A 21631-nucleotide genomic window follows, 5' to 3' on the forward strand; every position below is an offset into this window, starting at 1 on the left:
GTCCTTCTGCCTTTAATATACACGCATATATATAAGAAGTAAATAGGAAGAAACTACGTGTTGAGTTCTTGTTTTATAATGCATGAAAGAAGATGTTGTGGAGGGCAAGTGCAGAAAATATTTTCACCTGTTACTGACTGCTCAATTAAAAAGTCCTCTTAAGAATCTTTTAAAACCAAAACAGTTTGAAACGGGAGTCAGTATGATAGTGAGTTCCCTATTTGAGGCTTGTTAGTGTTTAGAGCTATTGAAATTACTCTAGCTAGCTGGCATCTGCCTTGCTTCCAGAGCCATATTGTTCATTTTATCCAGACTTGGATGTAGAATTTTCTCAACTCTTACAAGTAATAAAGACTACATTGAACAGTAGTGTTCAGAGAGGGGGAAAAAAACCCCTCTCCTTGTAGATATTTCCATGAACTGATTCTTACTTGCTTGCTGTGGTTCCCTTCGCATGGGGCCACTAGCTGATCCTTAGGTACTCTGGTTTATACTTAAGCACAGTTAAACTTTTACAGCTGTATTTACAACTTACGGTTCAGAAATAGTGGGCGCATGTGCTTCTGCACACCTGTTAAAAAGATTCTTGAAAAGACTGTAATAGCTTTGACTTGTGAAACTGTCGTGTGAACATTAATTTGTTACTAGCCATGCTGATGGCAGCACTAATTGAACCTTTTTATAAATCGTTCCTGTACCGTCTTCCAGGGTAAGGCTGTGGACAGATGTTCATTTAACAAGACATCTGTGCTGGTTCAGGATGTTACTGTATCCCAGATGTTACCCCGCTTTTCAAGGTTATTGGCCCTGTTTTATATATTTAGTACCATCATTGTGCTCAGCAGCTTGCAAAGCGTAGGAAGGAAGGTAGTTTCTCCCCTGAACAATCCAGAGGTTTGGCATTTGAGAAGGAGAGGGAAACTCTGGCGTGGTTCATATGTACACGTTCTTGTAAGCCTGAAACAAAATGTGTTGGATTAGTAAGGTAGTTTCCATGGATGGTCTGAACAAATTGTCACCTGATTTTGTTGGTAGCAACTTACGGAGAACTTGCAGAAACTGGTGTCTGGCAATAACTTCTGGGTAATCATAAACTAGCAGCCTGGCAGTGGCAGGCATCTGAGGATTGTAGCTTTGTCAGTTATTTCATGTGTGTCCTGGTTTCAGCAGGGATAGAGTTAATTTCCTTCCTAGTAGCTGGTACAGTGCTGTGTTTTGGATTTAGGGTGAGAACAATGTTGATAACACACCAATGTTTTAGTTGTTGCTAGGTAGTGTTTACACTAGTCAAGGGCTTTTCAGCTTCCCATGCTCTACCGACTGAGAAGGCTGGAGGTGCACAAGAAGCTGGGAGGGGGCACAGCCAGGACAGCTGACCCAAACTGGCCAAAGGGATATTCCATACCATGTGACGTCATGCTCAGTATATAAAGCTGGGGGAAGAAGAAGGAAGGAGGGGACGTTTGGAGTGATGGCGTTTGTCTTCCCAAGTAACCGTTACGTGTGATGGAGCCCTGCTGTCCTGGGGATGGCTGAACACCTGCCTGCCCATGGGAAGTAGTGAATGAATTCCTTGTTTTGCTTTGCTTGCGTGTGTGGCTTTTGCTTTCCCTATTAAACTGCCTTTATCTCAACCCATGAGTTTTCTCACTTTTACCCTTCCGATTCTCTCCCCCATCCCACCAGGGGGGAGTGAGCGAGCGGCTGCGTGGTGCTTAGTTGCCGGCTGAGGTTAAACCACGACAATGTGGTTCCAGGAGATGATGGCCCATGGCCTCATTACTGATCACCTTGTGGAAAGAATGAGTAAGATCCAAGATGTACTTTTGATCTACGTTGTATTCGTCAGGTTATGGTGCTGTTGCTGTCACCTTTAAAAAAACAAAACAAACCCAAACATGCAAAAAATGTCATGCATTTAAAAAAAAAAAAAAAAAGACTGAAAGGGGCAGTACCTGATTACTGGCAGGTGAATAAGACACTTTTCCTTTTTTCCCCAGCATTGTGTGTCCGTGCTGCTCTCCATGCAATTCAGCAGAAGCCACTCAGGTGCATGGTGATCTTCCTGTGTTAGCAAAGTCAGCAAGGCTTTGAGACAGCCTCAGTGAGGCTTTCCCCCAGTGCAGAGGGAGTACCTAATGCTCTGCTGAGCCCTGCAAAAGTTTGTTTCTGGGCTCTTGTGGGCTAAATTTAATTAGTTGCTTACTCAGAGAAGAATTGCGAAATTTTTGTTTACTATGGTGTATTTAAAGATGGAGATTAATGAAAGGCATTAGCTAAGAAAGCTAATTGATAACAAATTTAGGAGTGGGTCACAAAGAATTTTGATAAATGACTCCATTTTATGCAAATATGAGTAAAATTATTGTAGACAGTAATTATATTCAACTGGAGTCCTATCTATATACATAAAAAGTGTAGTTTTGTCTTCTGTTGACTTTGTTTCATGAAATGCTGAATGTGCTTTAAACACTAAAAGAAGTTATATTTCTCTCAGTGGATCTGTTCTTTTAAACATAGATAGATGCGGTTTTGTTTTTTCCTTCTAAACAGAACTCTGTTGTAGGAAAAAGGCAAGTGAGAAAGCCAATCGTGGAAGCCTTGGCAGCAGTTCAGCCTGTGTACCAAGCCCACTGCCTGTTGTACTGACTAATATTTATTGATGTTTTCTTGTAGAGTCCGTATCGGTCAGGCCTCCGCCTGTACATTTTGTTCTTGGTTTGTAAGCTGTAGGAGACGTGGCTCATCTGTGTTCGGTACTTCTGCTGTCACAAGCTGATGGGGTTTCCACAATGATATGTAAAAGCATGATGTAGTTACTCCTCCTAGTAAGAAAGTTTGGGACTGAGCTTCGAGATCTAGAGTAGAACTGAGGTTATAATGTTCAATATAGCAATTATGGTTCAGTACTGTCTGGTTTTGTGTGAGCGAAGGGGAATAGTCATGGGCTGTTGTTCCGTAATTATTTTAAGGCAGCAAAAGCTGGCCCCGCTGCTGTTTTGCCCAAGCAGCCGTTTCGCATCCTCCTTCAGGAGGATGAACTTCAGAAAAAAAAGTCAAGTCTCAGGAGGAGAACAGAGCACAGGTTGCTTTTCCCACTTTACTTAAGGGGGAGTGGAATAAGTAAATAAAAACCAAAAAATTTACAGGGTTTGTCGGTGGAAAAATCTAGTGTTACGCAAACCAGCCAAAAGCTTTATGTATAAAACTGTTAAATAAAATGTATAAACTTAATGCAAACAACACTAAACAATCCATTCTTATTACAAATGTTGATTGCAACGATTAGGTATGCTATATGGCTTTCTCAAATGGTGTTTTCTGTGGAAACATTAAATTATAGTTGTCACTACAGTGTATATTTCACTGTTTTGTGGCTTGAATTATTTTTTTCTCTAAGTTAAACATAAATGTATAGACTATAAAATCTCTTCAATGATTGTGAAATGAATGTAACTAGCAAAAATAAGTTAATGATATAATCCGGTATTTTTTCCACCACTTCTTCAGTTTTATTTAAAACCTGCTTGGCATTATGAAGGGTTTTTTTAGAATATTTGGGGGAGGGGAATGGCAAGAAAACACCAGACGTGGTTATATCTTTTGCTGAAAGAAGCAATTATGTTTAATTAATTGAAACCTCTGATTTTCCTTAGTGTTAAATAGGTTGCTAAAATACGGTAGGGAGTTCAAGGAATGAATACTGCTCTTGTTTAAACAAAATGTTTAAAAAGGCTTTGTGAGGTACTTCGGTGTTTAATACATGACATGTAGTTTTAAGAGAAAATCTAAAGCCGTATGTAAATTATTAAATAAACATAAACAATCATCATCATCCACTATCCAGTGACCTTCACCTACAGGGTTGTGTTGGAGAATACTCAAATGGGGTACTTGTGAAGAAAGCAGAATCATCATTTATGTTTGTGATGATTTCAAAGTAATCCTGGTTTAGTACAAACTTGTAACTTTGTGTTGCAGACAGATAGTTGGTAGAAGAATAATTGGGATAGGATTTAGAAATAATCCCTGTTCTTAGCTGGTTGTGTTCTGTAAAGCTTTTGAGCATTCCTGCACCAAGGGAAGTGATTTTACCTACCTGCATTCCCATCCTTTCATTTGGTGCTGGCTGATGTGCTGGGATGTTGTGAAGAACTACAAGAAATGCAATACTTAAATGCTCTTGTTTTCTTACCAGCTGCATTGTTTTTCTAAGTGTTGGAAGAGTGTTACCTTCTTCTTGCTGTATCTCAATCTTGCTGGAAGAGCCTATTCTATCCAATGAGTATGATGTTCCATTTGCTCTACTCCCTACTCTTCATTACGGGTGGGAATAAATCCGTGTGATGATCTCGGATGCTACTGAGAGAAATGTTCGTGTCCTTCCCACTTCCAAAACACGTGTCCACCTTCCAGGCAGCTCACCGATCGCTGTATGCGTGGATGGGCTGACACGGTGCCTGAAGGGAGGAGCGTGAGACAGTTTCTTCTGGTCCCTGTGCAGTTTATTCTGGTTTAAATACGTGTGAAACATGGGCTTTAAGAAACTACACTGGGAGCTTACGGAGTGGCAAATAACTGAAGGGGATGCTGGCTTCTGTCTCATCTAAGAAGGCTATTACTTATTTTGTGTGTTGTATGTATGCTGTCACTGCTTACGGATAAGCAGGCAAGGGGAAAGATAACCTTGTAGCCCTAGGGTTGCCACTGCGCCCACGTTTTTCAGCATTGTCCTGAACAAATTTCATAGGGATGCCAAGAAAAGTCCTCTGTCCTTCATTTCTTCTCGCTTTCCTCTCCCCGCCCCCGACTCCTTTGTAAATTGAGTGGTTTGTTTCAGGCTTTGGTTTGAGCCTGATTTTAATTCTTATACTGTTCCCAACACAATTCGAAGGGATCTTCTTAGGTAGTCCAAGACAGTCACTCCTCTTCTAGCAGGAGAGCGATACGCGTAGACTCAAAAGATGGTTCCAGTTCTGTGCATATTATACTCTTTGATCCATGAGAGCCAAAGGCATTGCACAATAGAGTTTATTTCATAGGTGATTTAGCGGATCTAGTCCTGCAGAAATAGTTTGGATAGATTTAAGTATTACAAGAGACTGTACAAACAAAGGAAATGCTGGTTTTGGAACGATTTAATCACTTCAAAAAAACCCCCACCTTTTCCCCCCAACATAGAACTAAACCCAAACCTTTCAGGGTCCTCTGTGAAGGAGGAACCAGGGTGGTTTTGTGTTCAGGGGTACAAGGAGGGTGCCCGTGTGCTGGCCTGCGTGGCATCCCGATTCAAGGCATGTTGGTTGGGTGAATGGTTGCCTGGGATCTCTGGGATGTTGGAACCGCCGAGATGCCCCAAACCGCTCAGAATTTGTGTACTTGGAATCAGAAGCTCCCAGGGTCTCCCAGGCTTTCCGTCAGCACGCCGGGCAGGTTGCCAAGTAGCCTGAAAATTTGGGAGGCGAGGTGCCAAGCTCTTGGCTCCCTTTCAAATGGGCTGCTGAACAGCTGGGAATCTGGATGCTCGGGCTTCTCAACAGCCCACCACATTAGTTGTTGAAGAGCCAGGCAGGGAAAAAAGGCTGGAATCTGTGGCACAAACCTGTCTGCTTTCTGTCAGACCTTGCTTGAAATTGAAACAAATCTGCTAGGTATTTTAGTTTTGATGTGCTGTCCTCACGTGATGACTTTTTTAATCTGATGGCATCTAGTCATGTCTCATAACATTTTATTTTATGTGTCAAAATACTTGTTTCACTGAAAATAATGTGTTTCAATTTAATTGCTTTAGCGTCATTATTATTCTATAGCAATTTCTTCCAAGGATGCTTTGGATGGATCAGTATCTATTTTATAGTGTATGTAACTACTGGCCAGATTTTTGGATTGTGTTCTCTCATATCTATCTATAGTTACCTCCTATGTGGAGCAAACAGGATGCTTATATCTTAAAATCTTGCTGAGATAATGTATTTTTTGATCAGTAGAAGTTTGTTATTGTATTTTTCTTGTAAGAATAATCAGAAAAAACTTAAGGGGCCAACTGCTGATTCAAGTGTACGTTGTTGAGAACATTACCTAGAACAGGAAAAAAGGAGAGGAAACTTCTGATTTGTACAAGACTCAAATCACAGGTTAGCTTAAATGTTACACAAATTAATGCTGACATTTATCCCTTAAAATGAAATTATTTAAACCCTGGATAAATTTAAAACTTGAAAATGTTAAAAGTGCTTTCAGTTTAAAACGAGTTTTCCCTTATCTTTGCAGGCCTCGGAGTAGAGGAAAAACTGCAGTGGAGGATGAAGACAGTATGGATGGTTTGGAGGCAGCAGAAACAGAAAACACTGTGGAAACAGGTAATGAGAGTATAGCGTTGATGCTGTTTGGCTATTGCTTTGCTCTCAGAAATGCATTTAATTATGCAGGACTTTGGTAGACAAGAAATATTTTTTTAATTTTGTAGTACGAGATGTGCATTTGGGCAGATATAAAAGAAAAAAAACCCTATATTGTTTAAACCTATATTAATTAAAGCTCTTTGAACCTATTGCTTTTAAATAGTCTAATGGGAATGCCTTTGTTAGTGTAGTTATGTAGAGGCTCTTTTTCTGGTTTTGCAAGTCTGTATCTAACAAAAATAAAAGCTCTGAAGCAGTAGCTGCTATTTTTAGAATACCTGCCAAAATACAGTGTTACTTATTGACCTGTATCTTCAGCTAACTACAGCAGATTATATACCGCAGGGATAACGGGATAACCAAATGTTAATGCTTCCTACTGCTGCTTAGGAAACAAGATAAATCTCTGTTCTTGCTTTTGTAAATATTTGTTATGATAGTACCCAAATGCTTCCGTTACCAGAGGGATCTCATTGTACTGGGCCGAGTACTGTTGTAACAGTTTGTGATTTCTGTTCTGGCAGGTTATGAGTCTAAAGAGACAAGCAGATGAGCTAACACACAAGATAAAGGCCATGGTGAAAACCTGTCATCTCTTTGCCAGGCACATGTCTGTAGCCATTTGCCTGTTTTTAACCAGGGACTGAATATGTGTAGAAGGATGAAACCTGCCAGGAAGGATGAAGCCACGGCCAATTGGCGGAAGTTTGTCAGTTTGACAGAAATAAGCCTTAAAAATGCATTGAGACATAAGGGTTTATAAATTTAATTAGGTGGCCCTATATGTGTAATGAGCAAAGTGGAAGGAAGTGCAGACATGCTAACAGCAGCAGCTGATGGTCAGGGTGGCAATGCCATGGAAATGCCAGCTGAGTTAAGGGAGTTGCCGAATTACTCTCATAGCTGCTAAGTAAAGGAGGTAGAGTTGTGAAGTCCTTAAAGATGAAGACAAGAATCTGTGCTTAGTGTAGGTTCAGATGGAGAACAAATAGAGGACCTCGAAAGAGCCATTTCTGCAGCAACATCTTATATAGACCATACAGGAATATGGTTGCAGTGGTGAAAGCCATAAAAGAGAAGGCTGAAATTCTCAAGTGGATGGAGGATGAGCTTTGGCTGTATATGCTGGTCTCTTGCTTCTTACTTGCTAGATGGTGAACGATGCTGAGAAGGCTTTGTACTCGAGACTCTAGGCTTTGGGGAGTGTCATGAGTGTCTGGTCACAACTTGTGTTGAATTTAAGTGTTGTTAATGGTTTGTGGAGGGAGTCTAGATTAAAGGTTAATACAAGGATGTTTAATTGTTTTATTCTGTCCGTTGTTTTTCTGCCCCTGGTAATAAGCTGCTGGTGGTAGTGAATTTGGATGGCCTTTTCCAGCTTCTACAAGTAGGTAATTACCAGTTGTTAAAGTTGAAAGTGAAGAAGTTGTAGCAGGTATTTGTCTGTAGAAAAACAGAGCAAGGGAAAGGAAGGCTGGTTCTAATTGTGTCCTATATTCCATTTATTACTCTTCCTATCCCACGTGCTAGAAACAAGTCTTATGAAAATCAGCAAAAGATACAGAAAGTGTGATTATGAGTGGTAAGTTTTGTAAATTTTAAACATGTTTTTTAAAAAAACCCAAACCAAACAAATTCAAGTTTAACAACTGCTGGTACGCTACTGTTTAGGGAATTTATTGATAGCTGTATTTTTTTGGCTTTATGTGTCATTATTAACAAAGTTCCTCGACAGAGATCTGAGAGCAGTTTTTACTTTGGAGGAGGGAGGGATACAGATGATTATTTTTAAGGCTCCAAGAATGCATATAGATAAGTCAAGTCTCTCCATTATCCTTCATCAGAATCATCCTGCTGTCACAGAGGGCTGATGCTTGTTTCTAAAGGTACAGGCAGCAGTGGAACACTGTGCTAGAAATCCTGATAGACAAAGACTCTGCTGGGTCTGCTGCTGGAAGTGATGCACCGTCACTTCAGTGCTGAGCCCAAGATGATTTTGCAAACTGTACTTTAAGTGAAAAGAAGCCTAGTAAAAATACATAGGTCTGAAACCCCATTTTTACAGGGGGAACCAGAATAGATGTGAAAGAGTGTTACCGTCTTGAGCAATTTGATACAGAATTGTAATTACGTTATTTTAAAGTTGAACACCATGTTACTTGATAGAGGTTTAATGATATTAATTGAAAAGGCTGCTGCCTCTAAAACTTAATTCTAAGTGCTTAGCTGCATTAATAATAAAGTGTGGGAGAAGGAGTAATCCCACTTTGTTGCTCCATGTAAAACTGTGTTAATCAAATTGAAGCGTATTTGCGTTCTGGTTTGAGTTTCTACTTTGACTAAAAAGGGCTTTTATTTTGTCTTCTTGCAAATAGTAGACTTGCCAACAGTTTGCCGTAGTAGTTGGCAAACCGAAACATAATATAGTGATATTACAAAACACAGAATGAGATCGTCTGAAATACAAAAACTCTTGACATGCAACTTCTGACATATTTCGAGTCTCCGTATTTCTAGCTGCTTTTCCATTGTTTGGTTCATGTGTTGAGTATAATCAGTAATTCTTTTACCGTGTGAGGTTTTTGTTTCTTGCTTGTTTGGGTTTGGGAGGTTGTTTCTATTTTATTTATGGAGTCTAGCATCACTGGTGCTCTTTTGTGAAGCACTATTTTAATAAAATGAGAGAAATCCATGTTATTAATGTTGTATTTGGTGTAATGAGCACTACTTTTAGGGAAGGGAGCAATGCAGGAGGAATGAGAACTTTCCTCACAGGAAGAGAAAAAGGAGATGCCCTATATAATCCCACCTAGAATAAAGAGGTGTTTCCTAGCTGCTGAATCTTTTGTGGGGAAAAAAGCAAGGGGGTGTGTAGGAACTAAACATTATTTCCATTCATAATGTTGACAGAAATGTTTGTTCAAAAGAAAAGGGGGGGGGGGGGGAAGGCCAAAATTCTTCCTAAAGTGGCTCTTTAGTAATGCTGAGGCACAGCCGTTTTAATGGCAGTCCAGGAAACAAGTTGCTACCCTTAACAAAATTCTGTAATCTCATATGTAAAAAGAGGCAGAATTGGAAGCATAGCCGGGTAAGCTGTGTGCTGCTCTGATCATTTCAGTATGGGTTATTATCCCCGCCAACTACAGTGGTTTCTGAGCCCTGCCCGTTTTCTGCCACATGCTGTGTTTGGTTTGGTATAAATGAAAGTAGAATTCTTAAAGATGGAAAGAGAGGGGGATTTGGAATTGGAAAAAGGAAATGTGGGGATTTGGAAAAAATACCTGTTTGGAGCTAAGTCAACTTTTTCCTAAAAGATGGTGCTGGCAGCTGCTTCTACTGAATCAATGACTTTCAGCTTCTCGTAAACCTCAGGACAGACTCCTTCCCTTTACCCACCAGCCCTGTCTCTCTTGCTCATTTCTTGGGTCCTCTCTTAGTGACTGTTTTGTTTCTCAGCTTCATATTGGTCTTTCCAGCTGTCTGTTCCTTCATTTTTCTTCACTGTGGTTCCTACCAGTGATGTTGCACTGGTATTTCTCTGTCCGACTGATGTTGAGCTTACTCATCCCTCCCATCATTTTAGCACCCACAGTGTCATAGCATGGTTGAGGTTGGCTGGGACCTCTGGAGATCGTCTGGTCCAACCCCCTGCTCAAGCAGGGTCACCTAGAGCTGGTTGCCCAGGACCATGTCCAGACAGCTTTTGAATATCTCCGAGGGTGGAGATTCCACAACCTGTCTGGGCAACCTGTGCCAGTGCTTAGGCACTCTCACAGTAAAAAAGTGTTTTCTGATGTTCAGAGGGTAACTCCTGTGTTTCAGTTTGTGCCTCTTGCCTCTGGTCCTGTCAAGACCTTCCGGCCATCAACACCTTCCACCTTTCTAGCTATCGGTAAAATACAGTTTGTTGTAGAATACTGTGTTTTCCTGTAGGTCCCCTTGTGTTGCTCCTCTCCGTAAGAGTAGTTTTCTTCTGATGAGTGAGTCTCTGTAATGGCCAAAAAAACCCCAAACCAGAACACAGAAGTCTGGAAAGCATGTGCCTGTGTGTGCCCACATACATGCAAATATAAAATTGCTAATTTAAAGAAAGAAATAATTTAACAAATACATCCTGGTAAGCTTATTGTAGGTTTGGTGGCCCTTTGCTGTTAATGAAGACTTGTCTTCCACTTCTTTTTCCCCATCTTAGTTTCAGCAAATTTCTATACTTGGTATTTTCTTGGTTCTGCATTTAAATTGACTGAAACTGAATTCTGTGTGTTAATTCTTTGATAATTCCCTCTTTTTTTGAGAACACTTGTAAAATATCCAACTCCTCCTAGAATCTGTAATCCTTCCTGCCTTTGTCTCACATAAAAATGTTGAGATTCAGACATGGATCTGGGAGAAGAGCAATAAAATAAGTTTATTTTAACTGCCGAGTCTCTTGGGAAACTCCTAGTAAATCCATCAGGTATTCTGTTTACTATCTGTACCATGTCAACCGATTCTGAAAATAAATTAGTACTTAATAACAGACCCTTACCTCCCCATGGTGTCTGGAGGCTTCAGAATTGATAGCACATAACAGAATCTGCATGATTTTATCAACCGATAGCTCCTTGCCTGTGTTATTGTCGTTAGTAGTGTTATTTTCAGACTCAGTGAAATTGCCTGGCCAGTTGATTTCTTGCTGGACTTCACCTTAACTCCCTGAAGATAAGTCTTCCTCTAATCAGCCTCTTTTGTCTCTGGGCAAAGCACAGAAGAACCAGAAACAAACGCTTTGCAGTGGAGGAAAGTTATCTGTGTAGAAGCTGCCAGAGAATTTTGGACTAATTCAGAATCTCATCAGCATTGAAGCAGCCTGAAAAGCACTTTTCTAGAGAAGAAAATTCTTGCAATATCCTACTTTATAAGAGGAAATACAGTCACCCTTTGCAACGGTATGAACCATACTGAGCAGAGCCTGCCACTAAGACAAGTAAAACACACCTGAGACCAAGTCCTGGTTTGGGTGAATTAATGGCAAAAGCTCTTGTCAACTTGTTAACGCCAAAGGCCATTTAAAATCCGCTTTGTGCTTTTCGGATAGATACTGAGGCCTCATCACTATACTGCTTATCAATTCTAAAATTAATGAAAGGAAGAATTAACATCATTGAGGGTATTGCCTGTAGATTAAATTTATCCATAAATATTTGGGGCAAATATGTGCTTAAAAATGCACTTAAATATGTTTTAAGGCAATTAATATTCCCTGTACTGATTATAAAAGGAGTAGTTCCTTCTTTCTTATGCAGCTGTCTCCTATCTGTCCGGCCACTGGAAAAATCAGCAGAACTGAAGCATCTTGTTGTTATTATTATAAGCATCTTATTATTTTTCTTTGTATTCTGGTAATTTGTTTGGAATAAGGAAACCAGATGCAACAGGAAGTTATTTGGTATTTGCCTTTAAATCATTATAGGCTTACTCGATAATAACATTTATCATCATGCATGCTTAAAACGGGCCATTTAGAAAAATCTGATTTTTTTCCTTCTGACCGATACCTCTGTCCCTGGTGTTTTGAGAGCAGGTGGAATATTTTGTGGTAGGTGGAATCTGTTATTTCCAAATAAATTCTAACCTCACTGAGTTTTTCATTGTGGAGGTTATTTCTGAAATGCAACCTCTCTTCTTGCTTATTTATTCGATACTGCTTTTGCAGTTTTGGTATCAAACTATGCTTTGTTAAACGTAACCAACAGGTTTTGGAAGGAGTTTTCAAGGACCCAGGGTATTCCACCTTCCCATTGCCCTGAAGCTTAATGCTGCTGCTGTGTCATTAGTGACATGATGGGAGAATTTGCGTTGACATTACCAGTCAAATATATTGAAATAGTAGCATGTATCTTGTGTGCTGTAGACTCTCTTCCTCACTGGAAACAGTGCTGTTTTGTGTACATTTTAGTTCCATGGACCTGTCTTAATTTTTAGTAATGCTGTATTGAGGCTGACTCTCCAGTTTGGTAGAAGAAATATTAGAGAAATTCAGACCTCAGTCCCACCTAATTAAAATCATAGTATAAATCAAGCTGGCATTGGAGTCCCATAAGCATCTGCCCTGGTAATCCTTTTCTAGGTCAGGTACAAAAGGGAAGAAAGTAGCGGGTAAAATAAACTTACTTAGTGTAATAAAAGAGGTACCCACCTGCAAAGCACTGAAGACTGACCATGGAAAATAAAATGGCTCTTAAATTCAGTAGTAATGCATGTAAAAGAACATGCAGGGGAAAATCATCATACTAATTCTGTATAAACAAAAATCGGCTTTCAAATAACTGTTGCTACCTGAGCAAGTGGTACTGTAGTTCTTCTGAGAATTGCAGTAGCTTTTATAAGTCAAAGAAGGAAATCAAATTCCAGGAATTACTGGCAAAGGGATAAGGGGGAAAAAAGCATCAGTGTGGGGTTTTTTTTAACTGTTGCTTTATAAACCAGTGGCGTGACTGCATATTAAATGCCATGTGCGGTTCTGCTTCCCCTTCTCCAAAAGGATGAACAGTAATTGGGAAAGTACAGGAAAGGCCAACGAGTAGGACAAGAAGTAAATAATAGCTTCTGTGCAGGGATCAGTTAAGGTAAGACTTCAACCTGAAATGATATGACTGGAGAGGAATTTAATAGGGCCCCGCAAAATGATGAGTGGTATGGAGAAAATGAACAGCGAATGATGATTCATCTTGTTTTGCAACACAAAAATAAGGGGACATCAGGTCATGTTCAGAGCACAAAGGTAGGTGCATTTGCACTCAGCATCTACTTAAATTATAGCATTCATTGCTAGTGGATGCTTTGGGCATGAAAAATTTACATGGGTTTCAAAAAGACTTGAACAAATTAATGGAAAAATAATCAGTGAGTGCTGTTGAATACCACCCCTAGCTTAGGAAGTTCTTCGGTCACGGATCACTTGGAGCTGGTTATCCATAATATGGTATCTTGTGTTTAGAATGACCAAAATTATAGTTTAAATGGTCCTACATTGAAAACCTTATCTTTATTTTATAACCAGTACAAAATTTGCACAAAGTTATTTTCTGTATAAAATGTATTTAATAAATAGGAATTCCATTTGAATGAAAAGTTATCAAAATACACACTGAAATGTACAAAAAAGAATAACTGCAGGCTTTCTTCTCATCTCCATGTAACAACTGTCACAGTAAGTACATCACCACGATGTCCTTCAGATAGGAAAAAACAGATAAGTGGTGGTTATAAAAGAAAATACAACATGTGCAGCACTTGCAAAAAAACCCCAACGAAACAGTTCTGATGCGGTCGTACATTTTGTTGTTTATTGTTGTAAGTAAAATTTTACAATGTTGACATAAGATGAAGAAAGTATGCCTCTGTCCACGGAGAAATGGTTCTTGCATGTGGTTATTACAGTCACAGTCAAACTTCAGTATGCTTTTTTCCCCGGCTCTCTGCAATGGTTGTGTTTTTAGCAGGCAAGAATATGTGGCTACAAACTCAGTGCAGCCCAAGTAATGGTGGCAGCTATTAGCAGCTGTCACCCTCTGTGTGTCTTTCAATATACCTGGGCTTGGCTCGCTGCTGTCTGAAAGGGTTGCAGGTGATTTGCACGGGACTGGTTAGCCACAGCGTGTCTGTCTGTTTCCCCGTGTTCGGCAGCTAAAACCTATACGTACCAAGTTGTAGTATGTGAAAGATTTCTGCACCTAAGTGATCGCTGTGCATGCCAGTTTGAATTCCTCAGACGCTAGCAGGAGAGGGGATGTTTCTATGACATTGTGTCCAGAACAATAACAGAATTATGAACTCTGACTAGTGGAAACTTGTTTTGTTCCTAAATTAGGACAGTGAGTGAAACTTGGTAATTATCGTACTAGATAGGCATTTTAAATTCATAATTTACATTCCCTTGTTAAGATTTCTTTTCATATTGTTGCTACACTGACCTGGTTTCTTTATCTGTCTAAACTACTAGAACTAGAGCATTTTGGTGTTGCTTGTACTTCTGTAGATCCCTATGAGGCTGTGTAAAACACCTTGTCCTGTTAGCCATTTTCTGATGCAGCACTACCCCTTCCTTGTGCAAAAATAACAATTGCATCTGCTGGTTAAAAGCTTGTTATTCCTTCTTGCAGAACATCTCAGTAAGCAACAGTTGAGACCCCTGGAATGTCCCTTCTGTGTTTGGTGATACTGGTATTTTCCAGCCTGCAATACTTTATGTTGTTACTGAAAGTTTTGGAAGCTCATGACATTTGCTTTGTTTTCTGCCAAATTAGCAGTAGGTCTGACAGTAGAGTCCCAACCAGTAAACTGGTTAAAGAGTCAACTCGTTACATCTAAACAGCAGTAGAATATTTATTTTATGTTTATGACAGCTGTTGCAATTTTTTTTTTTCCAGTGTCACTATATACTGAATATTATCTCATAAGGTTTTAAAGAAGATTTTTTTTTTTTGTGGCAGAACTCTTTACCATATTTTCAGTTTTTGACTTGCAAAGTAGTTTCTAACTTAAAAAAACCCCAAACTTTTGGATATGCTGGTGTCTTTTCATTGCCCGATTGCCTTAGCAGACCCCACACATATCTCCTCATCTTGCTGTAGGTTTACCCAAGTGGCTTGTGGAATAGCATCTTGTGATTACTAGAAAACAGAAAAGGTCTGTTCGTAACAAAAGAGCAGTTTAGACCTTTAGCCGGCATTGCTTCACTCTTGCTTCATCACATCCCCAAAGAAATCTGCGATCATGTAATAAAATTCCAGCCATCACCAGTCTCCTCTTTCCCACAAGCACGCATGTGATGGTCTGTGAGGGAACCACTGCCACAGATGGCCTTACAAAAACCAGGGCTTCCACCTGTGAGTCTACATGTCCCATGCACGTCTGTGCCTTAGAAACCTCTCTCCGTGTATCTGAAGGTAGAGCAGGAAGAGAGGAAATTGTCAACACAGTTGTTCTTCTGAACGTTATAAATCTCTATATAAGATGTGTAAGTAAGGAGACCAACTAGTATTAGGAAAGTGGGTAATCATGTGATTGACTGAGAATGGTATGTGCTGTTTTGTTCCTAAATTAGGACAGTGAGTGAAACTTGATAATTATCGTACTAGATAATTCACTACGTTTTGCTCTAGAAAGAGGAATAAAAATAATTATTGAGAAGAAATTTTTGAATGCTTAAAATATGGAACCTTTGTAGAGATTCCCCCCCCCCCCCCCCCCATTTGAAAAATTTCAAATTACTTCTTCAGTATTGTAAACCTTACGGACTTGTCTTTTCAACCCAAAGTCCAATGTATACATCTTAGGCAAATGCGATGAAAGTCTTAATTAAAAGAGAAATTTAATGCACATGCTGTAAATCTTATTAATCCTAGTGACTTTCCTGCTTATCTGTCCCCAGTCCATGTTAGGGTTGGTTTTTTTTTTCCCCACTGCTTTTTCGTATCTCCATCCTTGGAGATGCTTAAAAGCCATCTGGGCATAGTCCCGGCCAACCAGCTCTGGGTGCTCCTGCTTGGGCAGGGGTTTGGACAAGGTGACCTCTGGGCTGCCTTCCAGCCTCAACCATGCTGTGATTCTGTGAATGTTACCCAGGTTGTAAAGCGTATGGAAGTCTCAACCCTTTTGGTGGCCCATGTGGATAGGAACTTTACTCCTTGTACTTCAGGGGATTTCTTTTAACTGTAACAAGTAAAGAAGGCCTTTCTGTCCTCACCAGTCAGGTGGGGAAGAACTATTGATGTAACTGTCTTCAAATAAAAAATTTTAAATGTATTTTCCTAATGTTTTAGTAAAGGATAGTGACATTAAAGAAGAACTTAGAGACATTTGGGAATTGTGCAGTTAGCTTTTTTAATTCTTGGTTCCCCCACCAACTCATTATACATGGGCAAGACCTTCATTGTGACAGAAACAGTCATGAAAATAGGATGCAAAATAAAGCCTTATATATGAATCTGCAAATGAGCTTCACATTTATTAATTATTCATGGTTCCTTCATTCCCAGAAGCTTCAAAGTAGGATGCCATAACCCAGTCTGATGAACGTTCATTAAATACAGTGAAAAGCAGTTAATGTATTGTGCCAGATGCTTCCAAGAACATCTCTGAGGCAACGATGAGGGTATCTGCTATCCTTTTGCCGTGCCAGTGCCGGACTCCCATCTCCTAGGAGTTTGACTCATGAAATGCATTACTTCTGTTCTTCCTTAATCTTCTGTTGGAAAACTTTCACAAAGTTGAAGTACGGCACACACAACTAACATAAATGCTATTTTCATTCTGTTTGGTGAGCACCGTGTTTTCAGTCTTCCAGCGGCATATTGAGACACAGTTTGGTTTATTGCAGAGACAGCAGTTGAGATGTTGTTTGTCTCATTTAGTATAATTTGGGTCCCTTCTTTTCTAGGGAAGCAAACAGCAGGGGGAAAAGCACCATAAGGATGTAAGCTCATATAGTCATAGTGTGTAGTGAAACAATCTGTGTCTTCTCACACAGTCCGGAGTTCTTGAGAATGAGTTAGTGCCCGTGAACGTTGCCTTTCCAGTGTAATGGGTGCCCATTAATGTATAATGAGATGAAAGCTGGCAAAGAGTAAATGGCTTTTGCTTACTTGAAAGTTTCTGCAGGCACACAATAGAGCAGAGTTCCTTTTGCAGAGTTTAACTAGGTTAAATAAAGTTGCCAACATGGATCAGAGCAAGGCCACAATTTCTGGTGGTCTTCCTTGAGCACTGCGTCCATGGTTGTCCTGGGCTGTGCTGTGGGTTTTGTTTTTAGTGACTTGGCGTCTGCCTGTCTTACAGGTGTTTATGTTTTGTGCTCTTCATTGAGGCTGTACTTAGAAATTTGGGGGTTACTTGCACAAAATTACCCTTCCGACCTGACATCCTTTGAAAACTAACTGCAGACTGCCATGAATGGCTCCACTGGAAATCCTCGTCCAGAAGTGATTGTAGGGATTGTTTGTTCAGATGTGCCAAAAACTAAGGGTGTGGGATTGGATTTGGTTTTGTTTTGTTTTCTGTATGGAGCCATTTACTCTTACAAGGGATGTATTCCCAACAGGATATTTATTTAGGGTCAAATGATTATCCAGCATTTTTTTTTTTTCCAGGATAGGTTGGTGGACTGGGTTTAACACGAGCCAATTGGCTTTGGGACAGGTAATCATTTTTGGATGTTTCAGATGTCCAAAAACATTTCAGATATATGTTACTGAGTAGCTTAACTGAAATAGGTGAAGCAATTCCAGTTTACACCAATAAATATCTGGCACGCACAGTCATGAACAGGAATTTCTTACTCTTTTTTTCTTAATTTTGTGGTTCTCTTCAGTATGTTTTAGATGCCTTCATTGAGGGTTTTAAAAGTTGCATGTTGTCTTCCTAAATGAGTTCACTGTAGGTTAAAGAATAGTTTTACTTAATCTCTGTACATCAAACAAGAAAGATTTCCCCTTCTCCATGTGCTCTAGTGGGCATATTATTTCAGTGTTACAGACCAAGCTGTGCAGTTTTATGTTCTGAGAATTTTCCTTTTATTGGTCTTATAAATAAGATTAAAGCTTGTAGCAGGTTTTTGTGCACACCCACCCATGTCGCAGATTCTTCTACCCATCCATTTCTCCACTTGAATCATTTATCCTTTGCAATATTTGATGATATTTTGTCATGTTATGTGTTAATATTTTTAAAAAGTGAATGTATCTTATGCTTAAATCCTCTAAATAATCTGTTGCTTTACTCTGACTGGACTTCTTTGAAAGGGCGGTATGTATTGGCCTCTTAGCTCAAACCCATGTTCACTGGAAGTTTTAGGTGGCATGCTGGACCTGTGGCGTGCGACCCAGGCGCAGGTCCTTGGTCTGGCTCTGCTGTGGGGACAGATGTAGCAGCTGTGGACACTGACAGGAGGAGGCAGTAGTGTCTTAAGCTGGGTATGCCAAAGAACATCTGCCGGAGTCCTATGGTTTTTATGTTATTTAGGTTTCAAAATCAAAGTATGGAGGAGTGCGGAAATACCAAATTTTACTGCTCTAAAGCCTTGACCCTTGTTCCTGTGCATTCTGATGCACTCGGAGTGGTGCGTTGCAGTGTCCCCCTGGCAAATCCCTGACTCACTCAGTGCAAAGGAGTGAACCAAACAGGATTTAAATTCACAGACAGTGGCAACTTGGTGTTTCATGTTTCTGAGCAGAAACAAACTTTGCAGGCAAATAGTAACATTGTCAGCTGTAGATGTATATATTTCTGTCTAACAACTAATCTAAATTAAAAGGATGCTGCAAAAATTGCTTATTTTCCTACAGTTCAGAATGAAGTTTAAGCTGGCATAAGCAGTGTCCTTCCTTCCTACACCTCCTCAACCCTGTTCCAGCATAGATTTAGTGTAATCAGGAATGAACTAGTGCAGGGAATTGATCAAAGTTAAAGTTAATCTGGGAGGAAAAAAGGTTTATTATACCCCAGATTAGTGTGCTCACCCTGATGTTTGTTCAGGGATGACAGAGCGGGTGCACAAGAGGAGATGCGGGGAGAATGAGATTTGTCTAAAACTGCAACCTCGTATGAAAAGGTTGTCATTGAACAATACTCCCCCTGCCCTATTCCTCATTACTTATTGAACATGTTTAGTTCACAGTGGTATGCTATGTTATGGAAATTACTTTATAAGCATTCAATTTCATGTTTTGGCTAGATGTGAAGGATAATATTTTCCTACTCTTTTAATTTTGTTGTGTCTTACACACATAGTTACATGGGTTAATCTATTTATAAATAAAATGGATGTTTGCATCACAAGGGCAAGCTTACAGATGTTTTTATAGTCTAAATAAATAATAAATAAATAAATAAATATTATTCTTATTTTTTAAACAGACGTCAAAGAGCAATCTGCAGAAGAGGATGCCCAAACGGAAGTGGACAGCACCAAGCAGCTAACACCAGTCCTTCAGCGCTCAGTATCTGAGGAGTCTGCAAGCTCCACTGCCTCTGTGGGTGTGGAAGCTAAAACCAGGTGAGTGAGCGAGGAGGCAGGTGCTGAATCAGGGGCAGGGCTGGGAGTTGGTAATGGGGTGCAGAGTGCTTGGGGTGCAGGCTTGGGACATGCCACTGGTGCTTTGAAGTGCTGGCAACAGCAGCCCGTGCTTGAGACTGATGGCTTAATTGGCATGTAGGGAGATCAAGGTGAAAAGCACGTTCCTTGAGTGTTGTCCTCGGACTACACTGGTAAACCCTTGAATTGCAGCATATTAACTGTTTAAATTAAAACAGACGTAAGTGATATGAGATAAAATGTGATTACTGAAGCTTTCCTACTGAGAAAATGGTGTATTAGCAAATCCATATAAAGTTATTTCTGAAGCTTCAGCTTGTATGTCTTTATTTTCAGGAACAAAGTAAAACAAATCTCTTGTCATTTCTACTGTGTTCTTCCTTATTTCAGAATTTATAATACAGAAAATAACGTTTGTAATTTTTTTAACTTTTTATCGATAAATTATCCAAAAAGCAGTGAAAGTATTAATTAGATGAGTTGAAGGAAACCAAAACACAGTCTGTGATCGCTGTTGAAACAGTATCACAGAATTCTAGCAGAGCTTCTCTGTTGAAGCCCTGATAACAGCTTTTAACACAGTAGCGGGTCTCTTCTGCTGCAGAGATTGCTGTTACCAGTTACCAGACAGTTACAGGTGTAATTATATTTTGACAGACTTGCAGAGAATCATCGTCATCATTTTATTTCCTCCTAATCTGACACACAGCATATTTTTCATGCACAAAAAATTACTTCATCTATTTGCTGCATATATAATTTTCATGTTTTACATGCTCACAAACTTCTTAGGTTCCAATAGATGCTTCCCTTCTTACAGAGAATTTCTGTTGAATAGATCTTGTGTGTGTACCTGCAAGAAATACACAAAAATTTCTGTTCTTACTGGAATTTTCCAAAGCTGGTATTAAATTGCAGTAAATATGTAGAGCAGCTTGACCTGAACAGCTGTTTTGGTTCTTTATTTGACCCTGTTTTGGATCATTTGCAAAAGTTTTAGTGCTGTTTCATCCGCTCTCTGTTCTTCTCAAGGTTACTTTCTTGCTGTTATCATGAATAGTTGATTACAGCACTTTCCCTAGCCATAAACTTGTTTCTTAAAAGCTGGACAACAGCATTCTAAAAAAAACCCTCCTGCATGGTTCTCAACCAGCCCTTACTTGCCCTCAACTTACTCTTCCTTTGAACTGAAAGTGTTCACTTCAGTTAGTCAAGATTGAAAGGCTATTATGGGCCCATTGCTTTGGCCAATCAAAGCATTAAAAAGCTAAGTGCTATTAATTTTTAATTAAAATAACAATGATCAGGCCCTGTCTCTGACATTTTGGAAAGAAATGTATTAAGGAGACGTGAAACAGTTAATTGGGAGTCATAGGTTTCTCTGATCGCAGGTAATTTTGGTTCTAGACTTAGATGCAGAATTGGTGTTAGCTGCAGAAGTCATTGATGTCCTCATAACAACGGGGGGAAAAAAAAGATGTCAGGTTTTTTTGGCACTGTGTCTTGACACCTAGCAGAAGAAAGCCTCTTCTGATCTGTGACTTCTTGATCAATCATCTGTATTGTTGTCTATGATGTGCTGAAGCTGCCACTGAGCTGTGCAGGGGTAGGACGACTGGATTCTGGGTGGCTTAACTCCGTTCTCTTAGGAGAAAATACAGCATGTGAAATAACACACACTGATGACGTTTGGTTGTGTAACGGTGGGAGGAAATGTATCAAGATTTAGGGTAAGGTGTGACTCCATAGACACTTTAAGCGTGTAACTTAAGGAAGTAGTTTTGAAGCCAATTTCCAAATTAATCATACTCATCAGCTTCATCTCTTTTTTTTGTAAGCTTTTCTGTTTCTATTTTATAGTATAAGTAACTTAGTCCAGTGGAAATGTTTGTATATTTAGAAATAAATTTAGGTATGTGAGACATAGGAGAATTATGGGAGTTTATTATAACAGACAGTGCAGAAACTGCTTAGAACACAGAAAAGAACCAGAGCTTCCACCAAGTAGGTGCAGGTGTAGGTGGAGCTATTTTTGCATCACTTTTTTCAGAGTTGAGTATAAGACAATTCTGGGTTTCTGTTTTCAGTAGTGAAGATAAAGAAGTTAGAGAAGCAGAGGACACAGGGCATAAAATGAAGTCTTGTACATGAAATA

At 39.6% G+C, this 21631-nt stretch overlaps 1 protein-coding gene across 15 annotated transcripts in view; it reads left to right on the forward strand.

Moving 5' to 3' along the window:
• Positions 1-21631, forward strand: part of KMT2C (lysine methyltransferase 2C) — a 206061-nt gene that overhangs the window by 43628 nt on the left and 140802 nt on the right. For all 15 annotated transcript variants that reach the window (XM_076331936.1, XM_076331942.1, XM_076331937.1 and 12 more), the window contains exons 2-3: positions 6271-6359; positions 19299-19437. In XM_076331936.1, the coding sequence (XP_076188051.1) occupies positions 6271-6359; positions 19299-19437 (228 nt within the window). The remainder of the gene's footprint in view (positions 1-6270; positions 6360-19298; positions 19438-21631) is intronic.

Source organism: Aptenodytes patagonicus, chromosome 2 (genome assembly GCF_965638725.1).
Source record: "Aptenodytes patagonicus chromosome 2, bAptPat1.pri.cur, whole genome shotgun sequence".
NCBI lineage: Eukaryota > Metazoa > Chordata > Aves > Sphenisciformes > Spheniscidae > Aptenodytes > Aptenodytes patagonicus.